General features: G+C 36.8%; 1 protein-coding gene across 3 annotated transcripts in view; it reads left to right on the plus strand.

The window, feature by feature from the left end:
* Positions 1 to 15146, plus strand: part of Slob (Slowpoke binding protein) — a 352791-nt gene that overhangs the window by 134525 nt on the left and 203120 nt on the right. For all 3 annotated transcript variants that reach the window (XM_090415589.1, XM_090415597.1, XM_090415606.1), the window contains exon 7: positions 5688 to 5794. In XM_090415589.1, coding sequence (XP_090271715.1) covers positions 5688 to 5794 — 107 coding nt within the window. The remainder of the gene's footprint in view (positions 1 to 5687; positions 5795 to 15146) is intronic.

The raw sequence follows: 15146 nt of genomic DNA on the forward strand, positions 1-15146 counted from the left end.
CTCTTTTCCTAATTAAAATTCTTTTTTTTATTTTTATTTATTTATGTTGTGTCGCGTCCTCTATTTCTATACTACTTATGAATTAGCGGTCACATAAGGTGGGAATACTCTCAGGAATCATGGCTGTTTTGAACCCAAGGCGAACGAAGTAGTGCTCGAGCGATACTTTGTTTGTCCGAGCCGGGGCAGAGATCACTGATAACATGGATAACATATAGCCTTGCAGTCTATCGCAAACCAACACAGGTTGATGCTTGCACTTCACATCTTCGCACCACATTTCTCAAAAACTAAGTATCGTACGCATGCTAAAAAATAGGGCCACTCGCATTGCTACAGAAGATAAAGATCTCAAAGATGAAATATCCCACATATCAAAAAACTTCATAGACAATGGTTACCCCAAAAAATTGATCCATAAGATACTTTTCTGTGACCTCCCACAACAACAATCTGAAGAAATCCGTTATAAATCTACCATCGCCATTCCTTATGCTGGGACGCTTTCCAAAGAGATTGCTACACTCCTCATGCCACATGAAATATGAGTGACTTTTAAACCTTTAAAGACTATCTGCCAATTTTTAAGATCTCCGAAAGACAGTCATGCCTTCTTCAAATATGCCGGTGTCTATAATATCTCATGTTCATGCAGATTAAACTATATTGGTCAGACCTCTAGAAGTTTGGAAATCAGAAAAAAAGAACATGTAGGAAATGTAAACAACAACGGAGAAGACAATTCGGGGTTAGCACTTGATTTCTCCAAGAATGGGACAAAAATGCTCCATGCCCTATTTAGAGGAAGATTTCTGCTCCCGAATCATAAAAGAAGCCATAACAGTAATCCGTTCTAAACACAACCTGAACAGAAACCAAGGATTAATTCTGACTGATATTTGGAAGACTCTCATAAGATCTTTAAGCACGCCAGAGTTAAATCTCTGGCTGCTAATTACAGAACATTCCTACATAACAATAGTTGCTTTCATACACGCTCTCTCCATGTGATGTACTCATTCTTCTGTATTTGTAAAAAATACAATCGTATTCGGTTCATTCCTTCATGAACAGTTTTAGTGTTTAAGTTGTTTTCTATCTTTTTAATTCACTCTAAGGAAGCAAACAGCTATGTTGGCGTAACTTATCGGTATTTTTTACTTAGTATCAAATAAATTACTTTGACCAGTATGTACCTAGTTGATGTCGATCTTTTCCATATTACACATCCATTTTTCTCCTACCCTATTTATTCTTTTAACTCTCAGGACACATTCTGGTACTGCATCACTAAGTATTGTTTAAATGCTTCCCATGCACTGTTCTTCCCATCCATCAACTGATCCCATTCTACTTAACTCAGTATACTTCTCAGTTGGTCATAATTTCCTGCTTTGTAGTTCAGCATGTAATCTTTTCTGGATGGAACATTCATAAACTTAGTCATTTCTCAAGTGAGTACCATGATCACTGTCACCAACCAGAGGCAGAATAGTTTCATCTTTTACTAAAACACCCTCTTACATTATAATCAAATCTAACACTAAAACTTCTGCTGACTAGCTTTCTCAAGGTTATAACTGTGCTAATACAAATGCAAAAAATTAAATGAATACAGAAACGATAGTAACTGTCAAGCAGCTCCATTTCATATTTCATGTGGTGTAGTGTGCATGCATTCAGATGCTTCAGTCAGTATCAATACATGACTATGCATCACATGATTTTTTGCGAATTGTAGTTCTGTTGAGCTAATTGAATACATGAGGTTTTTCCATATATCTTTAAGAATAATACCCTGATTTCTATTTAAATTATTGCCTGTGCGTAGTACTACTGCTTCTTTGAGAGTTCAGTGTCTATAGTCATCTTCGATGTAAGGCATAGAGCTATTTTTCCAGTCTATAACGTGGTTGGAAGTTGAAAAACGATGAGCTAAACCTGATGTGATGATTCTGTTGTGATTGACATCATCCACATGGTCTTTCTGTCTTATTTCAAGACTTCTAGAAGTCTGTCCAATATAGGAAAGGCCACATGGAATTTCATACACTCCTGGATGTTTAAAAAATGGGACCTTATCTTTAGGTGATCTTAAGATCTGTCTGATCGTGGTAGTTGGTTTGAAAACCACTCTGATGTTATGATCTTTTAACATTCTAGCTAATTTTGTGGACACTGTACTAACATATTGTATGACTGCTGTGGACACATATTGGGACACCGTTTCATGTTGTTGATGGTTATTTTTAAACAGAAATTTTTTTTTAAATGTTTGTAGGGTAACCATTAAGAGATAGAGTATTCGTGATTTGAGACAGTTATAGACTGTCTCACAGTTATAGACTGTCTTACAGTTATATAACGTCTATAGACATTATAGACTGGAAAAACAGCTCTATGCCTTACATCGAAGATGACTATAGACACCGAACTCTCAAAGAAGCAGCAGTATAAATAGAAATCAGGGTATTATTCTTAAAGATATGTGGAAAAACCTCATGTATTCTCTTAGCTCAACAGAACTACAATTCGCGAAAAACCATGTGACACGTAGTCATGTACTTGATACTGACTAAAGCATCTGAACGCATGCACACTACACCACACGAAATATCAAATGGAGCTGCTTGACAGTTACTATTGTTTCTGTATTTAATTTTTTGCATTTGTATTCGCATAGTTACAGCCTTGAGAAAGCTAGTCAGCAGCTAGTGAAACCGGTTGGCTATTTGTATGATCTTTATTAAAAAGCTTATGGTCTCATTACAATAAAGTTATGTTTTAATATATTTATACCAAATATGAACAATTCAAATCTAACACTCTTCTCTTCGACCTCGAGTTCCTTTTGTCACATGTCGCTTGAGGAAGTTGTCCCACAACAGTTCAATAAATGCATTTTCATTCTTCTCATGAGATTCTACTGCTACCCAATCAATATTTGGATAATTAAAGTCTCCCATGATGATTACTCATTTCCTGCTCATCTTTTCTATTTGGTGATTCATTTCTTTATCAATAGCAACCGATCCACCAGTTGTGTAACAACATCCTGTTATGTAATTGATGACTTCAAACTCACTTCCACATGAAATACTGTTAGTAGTAGTACAATCATAGGTCTCAACTCTAACTTGATTCAAGTCATTGGATATCATTGGCAGCATGTTCCCTCCTCTCCTGTCCTCTCTATCCTTCCTAAAAATAGTGTACCCTTTACACTTGACACCAGTTAGTATGTCTGATTCTGATAGCCACGTCTCACTAATGCTTACAATCTGAGGCCCCAACATATTGACTAAGGCATCAAACTCTATCCCCTTTGTTTCTGATACTTTTAACATTTGTGAAAAAAATAATGCCTCTTATTAAAAGAGTAATGCCGCTATAATTTCCACATTTATCCTTGGACTTTTTTGTGAATATTTATTACTACTCTAGTTTCCCATTCTTTTGGGATCTTTTGATATTTCCAGATATTATTGAAAAGTTTAAGTAGGTTTTCTTTTAGGCTATTGTCTGCATATTTAAAGAGGTCAACGCATATATCGTCTAGGCCTGGGCTTTTCTGTTTCTCGATTTTTTAAATTATTTTTCTAATTCTTCCATTACTATTTCTTCTTTACTTTCTTGTATATTGATATCTTCAGTTTTGTGAGTTTTGTCATTGTTTTCTATTTCTTGTTTTTCATTCCACAGTATTTTGTATTGTTCTGTCCAATCCTCTTTGGAAATTAGGTTATTTCTTAATTTGCTATTTTTCTGTTGTTTGTAGTTGCCTGAAAAATTTAAAACATGTTCTTTGTGGTCCAGTGATATGCTCTAATGATTTAGAGCATATCACTACCAATCTTCTCTGTGTATACTTCTTGAAAGCATTCTGATTTCAGCCCATAATTTCTTATATTGTATACAGTCAGCAGTTTTGCTCTGCAGATAGATTTTAAAAATCCTGTTTTTTTCGCTTGATTAATTCCCTTAAGTCATTATTTCAAGTTCTGAGCATTTTTTTTTTGTTTTTCCATGATTTGTATCCTAAGCTTTCTTCTGCTGCTTTTAGTATGGTTTCCTTTATGTTTTTTCAGCCAGTTTCAATTTTGTTTGTGGTTGGTTTTATTTTATCTCTTATTCTACTTTTATTTAAGTTTCTAACACTCTGCTGTTTATTAACTGTTGATTCTTTATTTTTATTTTTTTTCTTTTGGAGTATGTGGTTTTTTTTATGAATTCAAATCTGCTTTCAACTAATGTGATCACTATCAATTTCGTTCCCTCTAAATAACCCTTGTATCCTTGATATTATTATTTAGTTTGTTGTAATGTAATTTAATAATGTAATCTATTATTGATTTAGTTCCTTTTGCTTCTCATATGTACTTATTTATGCCTGAAGAAAGTAGTGCTGATTTTTAGATTGTTAAATATGCAAAAGTCCCTTAATAGAATTCCATTGTTATTGATTACTGATTCTCCCTTTATCCAATGCACCCTGTCATTGGGTTACTTCCCACTCTATCATTCCACAAGAATTTTGTTTTTCCATTTTTTATTAATCCAAATTGCAACCCCAAATGAAGTCCATTTGTCTTCTGGGACTCCAGAGAAGATCATAACATAATTTTCCAGAATTTGAGACCTCTCCTTTTTCTTTTTTTGTTTAAGTTATTGCTGCTGTATCTATGCTTCTATTTTCTTTAGTTCTCTGTTAGCTCAGCAGTTTTGTGTGTGATTCCATGGACATTCCAAGTATTGCTGATTTTTAATTTTCGAAGAGAAATCAGTGTCCATTAGCCAGGTCATTTCTGATTAAATCCATCCTATATTTCTTCTTCAGAGCTTTGTGAGTAATGTAATTTAACCTGGATAGGCTACCAACCTTTTGTAGGGCGAGTTCGGTGGTGGGGCTGCCACCTTAGGGCCTCTGAACCTGCCTTTTGGATGGGAAAGCAGATTCCTACTATATGAGATGAAAGATAATAGTAAAATAGGAAAGATTTACCCCTAGCCCTCAATTACTCTTAATAGCAGGGGAAGAAGCAAAAGGAACTACAAGAAAGAAAGAAAGAAAAAAAGAGTAGAGACCAGTCTATAGATAATATACAGATGTATATTACATGAAGTAAGGCACCATCCAGCATCAGATACTTCGGGTTCACCACTTCCATACATAGTGATCCTTCACATAATACTTACCATTATACATGCCTGAAAGGAAGTGTGCTTTGCCATATGGAATACCAAAGCAATTGATGTGAAGGCATCAGCCTCTATATACAAGTAACCTGGCTATGAAGATACTTCACATGCAAACTTTTTTTTTGCTTATGCTTGGATAAAGGATTAAACAAGAATATAATTTCTTGGCAAGTTTAATTTAATTTGCCTGCATACATGTATCTTTACTTTTGTATTGTTCTCTGATAATGCTAATTTGACTTTGATGAAATCTACTTAATAATCATGCTATATTATACATTTACCTTGATGTTATCTCCATACTAAAAATACTATTATGATTATTTCACTCATCGTGAAAGTTTTGCAGAAAAATTTATTTTGATACAGATTGTGTGTATATTTAGAAAAGAACTAATTTCATTAAAATTACTGCACCAACCTTAATTAATTTATTTTTGTATATACTATATCATATACTTTTTGATAATCATTATATGTCTTTTTAGAGTAACTGGCTTAGAAAACCCACTTTTGGGTTTCTCATCACGCCTTCATTCTCTTCTTCCAAAACGTCTTCATGATAATAAAGAGGGTATTGACAGTATATGTTTTGGTAAGAATAATTTTTCAACATATTATTTTATTATTTTAATTAAGAATATTAGAGATGTATTGAATATTAAGTATTTTATTTTTCTTTGATTGTTATTATTAAATCTGTCTTCTTTGGTTTTTGGTTTTAGCATCTCATTTTACTTTAAAGGGTGGAAAAGATCTCCAGTATGGTTAAGAATTGGAGCTAACAGTAAAATTACAGAAATGTGATATTGACAAAATTATATTAAACTTGCACTCAGATAAAGGATTAACCAAGAAAATGACAAGCTTAATTCAATTTATAACCAAGCGAAAAAAACTTGCTATGCGAAAATTACGATTATTATTGTTATTATAAGGATCCAGAAAGTTAGGGACTCATCGAAGGAGACCACATATCACACATCACCTGCCATATTGTCTCTTGAATTCATTAGCACTATTTGTGTACTTGCCACCCAGTCATTAAACACTTTAAAAGAAAAAAATCTAGTTCTTAATCTTTCCTGACTTTCCTGACAGAGGGCATCCATGGAAGTTGAGAATTCATTCTCAACTTCCATGGATGCCCTCTCATCCTCTCCCTCCCCTCCATAAAATTAAAAATTCCATCTACTGGTATCCTATATGATCTTTTCAGAAGTTTGTAGGTCTCTATCTTATCAACCCCCTCTGTCATCTGTTATCTAGTGTCTGCAGTCCATATATTGTCAGTGTCTTCATAATCTATATTCCACAGTTCAATATGATCCTTAACATTCTCTTTTGCACCCTCTCCGCTGTACCACATCTCCTCAAAAACCAGAGACCAGATCAGCACATCAGGCCAAATAAATTGTATCAAATCCTTGTAAAGAAGTAAAACGACTTTCTTACTTTACTTATCAATGTTTGTTTCGGTATTGCAGTTATCCTCTGAGTTGTATTTGCAATCTTTTCTATATACCCCCTGAAAGTCGTCATCTTTCTATTTACTTAAACTTTAGCTTAACCTGGTCAGCTTCTTTTAGCATTATCCTACTACTATAATAAATACATCATTAGATATATTATTTGTTCAAAAGGGTCATGACGTTTCCATTCCCTTTGTCTAACTCTGGAAATGCTCTCGACATTTCCAGAGATTTTAATCAAGTCTAATATTGATACCTGCAAAAGAAACTGCCATCCTTTGGTCTATGGTCTACCTACCACCTTCTGTAATTGTTTTGCCAGCTTTCTTTCTGGTTGTTCACTGCATGTCATGCCTGATAGCTTCCTCTCTTCTAGCTTCACCACCAATGCAGGAGTACCTAACGACTTTTGCAGTTGCATTCCCTGGTCCGTCTTTTAATATAATTTAGTAACATCAACTATTATTTTCAGAGGATATATATATTTGTTAAAAATAATTTCAAAAATGGGTTCAAGAAAATGTAAAATTGCAGATGAAGTAAGGTTTAATGATGAATGGAACAGCAAGTACTTCTGTACCCTTGTCTTATTTGTCATAAAAGTGTTGCTGTTATGAAAGAATAGAATATCAGACGTCGTTACGAGAATGTCGTACTTTATCTTGTAATCTCATACTTTAAATATTTCTGTAGTTTTTAAGATTGATATAATAAAAATTGATAACTTAAGTATTTTTTTCACTCACTATTTTCTCTTAATTAAGTGCTTGCAGCCTGAATATTAAAAATAAAAGTTGAATGTGGGCTGTGAGTCTGAAAAGGTTGCCAACCCCTGAGCTAGGGAAATTCATTGAACAATTGGAAAAGGCATCTGACAAAAAAGGGACGTTGGAAGAACTAGTTATCATTATTGTAGTTGTACAGGCACCTCCATGGAGTCCAAAGATTCATTGCAGGAGACATAAACTACCCACACAATTTTTCATAACTCGCCTTGAAACCATTAATTGACAAACTGCTAACAACTGACTACGACAACCCATTTCACTCATTCACAATTCTCCAAGTGAAAAATTTAGTCCTCATGCCCATACTAACTATATTCTTATTCAACTTCCAGGTATGATCTCTTGTTCTGCACCATCTAGACAAGTGCAGAAACATTCCCTTCATTGAAACCCTTTAAGTAAATTAAATGTTTCTGTCATATCCCTTCTTTTTTGCCTATCAACCTACTTCTGTAGTCTACGCAATCTGAATCTATCCTCATAAGGAATATTCCACAGACAGCTCGCAATCTTGATTGCTCACCTCTGAATTCTATCCACCACTGCCTCATTCCTAGGAGACCATACCTGAGCACCCCAGTCCAGATGTGGACATATCAAGGGCTTATAAAGAGTAATAACAACTTTCTTATCTCTACTTGTTAGTGTGGTCTTCAATAGCCAAGTAATCTTATGAGCTATCTTAGCAGTATGTCCACTAAACTTCCACTCTGTGTCTGCTAGTTTCATCTATTTCGTGGAGTACATTTCCATCAATGTGGTATTCAGCTTGTAATCTTTTTATTCCAAAATGCATAACTTTAACATTTCTTCTCATTAAACTGATACCCATTATCTTTTGTCCATACTGACAGTTTATTCAAATCATCCTGTAAGCTCTCCACATTACCTTGATTCACTATTATTCTACCTAATTTTGCGTCATCAGCAAACAACTGAATATTTTCTTTCGAGTTATTTCCTATATAATTTATGTATCAATTAAATAGTAGGTGTTGTAGCAATGAACCTTGTGGCACACCACTAGTCACCTTCATTCTGCTCCTCCATATGCCACTTTTTTTTGTTTTCTATTCATCAACCACCTTTGTACCAGTGTATGTCTATGCCCATTTATTCTAATTTGCATAGCAGAATTCTATGTGCTATTTTGTCAAGTGCCATTGCACAATCCAGTGTAATCATTGTCTAGCTATTCTCTTTATCCAACTACGTTGTCACTCTATGATAAAAAGTTAGTAAATTAGGCATGACTGATCCTTCACAAAGCCATGTTGCACCTTATACAATATCATATTTTTATCCACCCATTCTTGAATTCTCTTTATGACCAATTTTTCCAGTACTTTTACCACCATGCCTGAGATACTGATTGGTCTATAATTTGCTACTGTAGTCTTAGAATCTCCCTTATACAGAGGAATAATTTTGTCCTCTTTCCGCTTCCTTGGAACTCTACCAGAGCTGAGACTTAAATTAAACAGCTTAGTTCAAGGCATTGTCAGTTCCCTTGCACATTCTCACAAAAACCTAGCTGATATCCCATCTAATCCCAAAACTGTATTTACATTGAGATTCTGCAATATCGTAAGAACCTTCAATTCATCTGCCTCTGTTCCCACATTAATGTCTGTTACATAGGTTAAAGTAGTAACTTCACTAGGAAGATATATGCCAAAGTGGTCACTCATTAACTCAATTGTTTTATCTGCTTCTGTCTCTTAGTGACCATCATCACTCATTAAGGTTAATCTTCCATAGTCATTCTTCCTCTTACTTGCAACATAACGGAAGAACTCTTTGGGATTTCTTTTGGTCTGCTCAGCTAAATTCTTTTCATAATCTGATTTTGCCTTCCTTGCCATGCTGGTCACCTTTCTTGCCTGAGCCTTGTACTGTTCATGAGTTTGTTGGTCACCTTTCTCTTTATATACCTCCACAGCATTTTCTTCTTCTGCAGCTCATGCTTAATGATATTACTCATCCATCAAACTCCTACCTGACTAACCCTCCTTACCTTTGTATACAATTTAATACTGCTTCCTCTAGATGACCCTTAAATATATCCCGTGCACTACTAACATCCTTACCCTGCAGTAAATTTAGTAAATTAGGCATGACTGATCCTTCACAAATTTAATGATATTACTCATTAAGCATGAGCTGCAGAAGAAGAAAGTGCTGTGGAGGGTATATAAAGAGAAAGGTAACCAACAAACTCATGAACAGTACAAAGCTCAGGCAAGTTTTATGCCATGGTACAAATTTAAACTTTCTCCTAAGCATGTCATAGTCACCTGCCTTGTAGTTCTACAAATACCCCTTCTTGATAGAATATTCCTCATGTTTTATAATCTCCCAAGTCAACACTGCATCACTTTCACCAATTGGAGGCAGGTCCATTACTCTCCCATCCCTGGTTTCCTCCATCACATGCTGCCTTAAGTAATTATCTCTCAGCAGGTGTATAAATTCTATTTCCTTTCTGCCATGTGATCTTTCTTTCTTCCTTCTAGTTTATATCTCCATAATTGAAGTCCCCCAATCACTTAACTTGTACTCATTGTACTAATTTGGCAATTCATGTCGTCCAGATCATCTGTAGAACTCCCTGGCCTATAGCAACAACAAGCTATATATTTTGTCTTATTGGTCTTAATATCACACCAGATTGCTTCAAATGAACAGCCACCCTCCTGCCTGTCTCCTCTTCTTTTTGGTTACAATTCATCTGCTATTATCAGCAGTACTCCTCCCCATCCTCAATCCCTGTAACTACATCATGTGCTGTTAGCCAAGTCTTACTAATGCCTATAGCTTTTGGTGTCTTATTATGTTTGGGGTCTGTTATTATGTGATTGGAATATTTAAACAGATTTCTACTGATCTGATTAAATGAAAAGTAACCAAAATTTTAAATTGCACAACTTCTTTAGATATAGAAACTCTGACTAGACTAATCTACACCTTTCATGGAGACAACAATTTATAGACTGCCAAAACATGACTTAGACTTTCACTACAACGTATTGTTTGTTCTATCATCTACATATACATAAAGATGCTGATTTATCTATATGTAAAGCAGCTAAATATTTGTCAAAAATAATTTCTTCAGATAATAGAACATATTAAGTCAAAATGACTTAATGATGAGGCTTTGATATTACTTCATTTTCCAGCCTGGTTGGTCAATTGTTGGTTTATTATTATTATTATTATTATTATTATTATTATTACGGGCAACTCCAGGGAGTCATTAGACTCATCGAGGGAGGCCCCAAATCATTTTCATCACAACTATTCGACATTCATACAGTATCTATCATACCTCGCCTTAAACTCATTCACTGTCACAGCATCCACCACAGACTCAGGGAGCGCATTCCACTCATTCACTACTCTAAAAGTAAAGAACCCAGCTCTAACACCTTTACTAACCACACTTTTGCCCAGTTTCCATGGATGTCCCCTAGTCCTCCCACAACCAGCCCTGTTCTCAAAAATATCTTCTGAATTAATTTTATAGAAACCCTTCAGTAATTTGAATGTCTCAATCATATCTCCCCTCCTCCGCCTATCAACCAATTTTTGCAACCCACAAATCTTCAACCTGTTCTCATACGGTTCATTCCACAGACCTGCTATCATCTTGGTCACTCGCCTCTGGATCCTCTCCACCTCCTCCCCATCAAGAAGAAACCTAGGTGACCAAATCTGAGCACAGTAGTCGAGATGAGGTCTTATCAAGGCTCGATACAGAGGAACAATAACCTGCTTGTCTCTGCTTGTCAACGTATTCTTCAGCAACCAAGTGATTTGATGAGCTGATTTGGCCACTTTTGCAATGTGTCCCCTAAATTTCAATTCCTTATCCACCAACACTCCTAAATCTCGTGCCTCATCAATTTCCTGGAGCACAGTTCCACCAATGCAGTAAACTGCCTCCAATCTTTTCACCCCAAAATGCATAACCTTACATTTTGCCACATTAAATTGACAACCATTCTCCCTAGCCCAGACCTCCAATCTATCCAAATCATCCTGCAAAATTTTGACGTCATCTGCATTCACTATTGCCCTACCCAACTTCGCATCATCCGCAAACAAATGAACTGTTCCTCTCGGATCCTTTCCTATATCATTTATGAACAAATTAAACAGCAGTGGTCCAAGAACAGATCCTTGTGGTACACCACTAGTCACAGGCCGTCTTGTGGACTCTACTCCTGAGTAAACCACTCTCTGATATCTCTCCGTCAACCACCCTCTTATCCATCTCACCAACCCTATGTCCATTCCCATATGCTGCAATTTACTGATTAGAATTCCATGTGGTATCCTGTCAAAGGCCTTAGCAAGGTCCAGCAGAATCACTGTAAACCCATTACCCTTATCCAGTTCAGCCGTCACTGTGTTATAATACGTGAGCAAGTTACTGAGGCATGACCTACCCTTCACAAAACCATTCTGTCCCCGATACAGTATCCCATTTTCTTCTATCCAATCTTGTATTTTCCTCTTGACTATTTTCTCTAAGACCTTGATAATGATTCCTGTTATGCTGATTGGCCGGTAATTTTCAACAGCAGCCTTGGAACCACCTTTGTGCAGTGGAACTATTTTCCCCTCTTTCCACCCCCTTGGGACTGACCCAGTCCTGAGGCTCAAATTAAACAAAAAGGTCAAGGGCACTGACAATTCTTTGGCCGCTTCACGTACGACACGAGCTGGTATACCATCCAATCCCACAGATGTATTGACATTGAGGTTCTGTAATAGACTAGTTACCTCTACCTCGTTCATCACAATTCCAGTATAAGCTGTTGGTTCTTCCATTTCCGCAAAGTCACCACCTGGATGATATACTCTTGCAAAGTGCTCGCTCAGTAATTCCACAACATCGACTGATTCAGTTACCTCCCTACCCTCAAGATTTTTTAAGATCATTCTACCATGAGCATTTTTCCTTTTACTTGCAACATATTGAAAAAACTGTTTGGGATTCTCTTTAGCCTGCATGGCCAATTTCCTTTCGTAATCTGCTTTTGCTTTTCTTACCACCCTTGTTACCATCCTGGCCTGAGCTTTATACTGTTCATGCACCTGATGGTTACCCTTCTCCTTAAATTCCCTCCACAATTGTTTCTTTTTTTGCAGCTCAAGCTTAATAGTGTTATTCATCCATTTAACCCCTACCTGATTTATTATTCGGACTCTTGGTATACAGTCAACCATTGCCTCCTGCAAACAGTTCTTAACCACCTCCCATGCACTATCAACATCCAGCCCTTGCAGTTTTACATGCCATGGCATTGAGCCAAGCACACACCTAAGCTTGTCATACTTACCAGCCCGGTAATTCCACATGTACCCTGTCTTAATTTTAAATTCGACTCCTTTAGCCACCTCCCAAGTCATGACCTTATGGTCACTCTCACCAATTGGTTGCAACATGGTCATGTTCGTTACAGCTACATTCTCAGTTGCAATTACTAGGTCCAGCACTCTCTGCCCCCTGGTATTTTCCAATACATGTTGCCGTAGATAGTTGTCCCTTAATAACTGCATAAAATCCAATTCCTTCCTCCCATATGCCCTCTCCTCTTTCCAGTCAATGTTACCATAATTGAAATCACCCATAATAATTACCCTCCTTCCACTCATTTCTTCTATTTGCTTATGCATACTATTCCCACCACCCACTCCATCACCTGGTCTATAGCAGCACCCAATTGTATATTTTGTTCTGCTAGATTGTATCTCACACCAAAGAGACTCAAATGTGCTTTTTTCCCCATCCTGCAGTTCAACTTCTATATTCCTTGGCTGAAGCTCATCAGCTATCATCAATAACACTCCTCCCCCCTTTTTATTCACCCTGTCACTCCTGAACACGCTATACCCATCGCATTCAATCCCACTAGCTTTATCATCTTCTGTCAGCCATGTTTCACTAATACCGACAACCTGTGGCCTGGAAGTGCCAACCATGGCCAAAAACTCTTCCTTCTTGTTCCTAATACTCCTGGCATTAGTGTACATGAATCGCAGAAGCCCATTTGTCCCATCCCTACTTTGATTCCTTATACTAACTACCACATTCTGATTTGTTGTCCGTCGTACTCGCCCTGGCATAATATACTCATTCATACACTTAACTGCCCCCCCTAAAGTCTGCATATCTACTCCCCCCCTCTTAATAAATCTAGTTTCCCTGAGTCTGTACATCCACTTCCACATCATTCATCAACACTCTTTCAAGTCTCCGTACACCAACTCCATTCAAATGTAACCCATCCATCTTATATAAGTCCTTTCGCCCATCGAACTCATTCCACACATCCACAAATTCCACACCACTCTCCATGCATAACCCACGCATAAAGTCATTGGCAATTATGGCCCTCCTAAACACTTCGCTGTCATACCGCGGTAAGATACTCACCATCCTAACTCTCTCACTCTTCTCTTTTGCTACCTCAAACAACTCCCTCACATCCTCTATCATTTCCATTTTGTCCTCTTTCAAATCATTCGTTCCTGCCACTATTATCATCTCTTTCACCCTCTGTTTTTGCAGTCGAATAGATTCGCTGACGTCCTTTATGTTTGCACCCGGCTGGTACGACTTCGTTAAACTCTCAATTATTACGCCTCTTAATAGCGAATCCTCATACAGCAATTATCTGCTCTCCATCTGGCATGCTGTGGATTTGTGTCCTCCCATAGGAATGGATGTTTTTGAATGTCTTTTGGTGGTAGACAAGTTTCTTGCCTGGAAATCAGTTCTACTCTTAGTAGAGGTTTAAATCACTTGTTCATGTTTTGGTATCTATAGCAGAGTTTCCAGATTACTTAAAAAATGAAAAAATAAACAAACCCAAAATTAGTAGAAATACCAAAAATTAAAAAAATAAATAAAAATACTAACATACTATAGGTTTTGTTAAACTTTGATAAATTGAGATTCCTAAGAATTCTAATTTTATCATTGTTTAGCAGGAAAAACCTTGTAGGGAATATGCTTGCTTCTAGGTATGTGCTGTATGCAACTGGTAAAATATAGATTATATTATTATAAAAAAAAAAGATTGTGAATATTTCAAGGAAGGAATACTTACTTGATTGTATAATGCCTGTGATACGTTATAAATTAATAATATTTTGTTAGAATTAATAATACAAGGTTTTGTAGTATGACTTGCATTAAGCTGCTGTGAACAAAAGTTCAAAATGATGAGCATGTGAATGAAAAGAAAGGTTGCCCCAAGACAGTCGTACACCCACGGCACATGCAGAAGCGAGTGGTCAGAAAAAACAAACAATACGAAACGAGACCCACGTGGGAGAAAATATACACGTTGGGTGAGCTATGTGAGTTATGGTGATTGCCGATAGGGGAGATGATATAAAAGGGTTAGGAATCCCCCTCAACGGAGCTTTTTTCCTCGTCTCTCTTGGCTGGCAGTCTTGTGTATTCTGGTGGATATACGGTTGCACAGAGCAGCGTCTCTGTCCAGGAGTGCTCGGTCGAGGGATCAGCGAAGGGTTCTGTTAGGAATCCCGAGGGCAGTAATAGGATATGCCGCTTACAAGCTGGAAGGATCACGCGCTCCTAATCGTACGATGAAAGAACACATCTCCATTCGACTGATGGGCAATCCATGGAAAGGGCTTAGCATCT

Source organism: Typopeltis vanoorti, chromosome 1, assembly GCF_054136105.1.
Source record: "Typopeltis vanoorti isolate ZY-2024b chromosome 1, IOZ_Tvanoo_1.0, whole genome shotgun sequence".
Classification (NCBI taxonomy): Eukaryota; Metazoa; Arthropoda; class Arachnida; order Uropygi; family Thelyphonidae; genus Typopeltis; species Typopeltis vanoorti.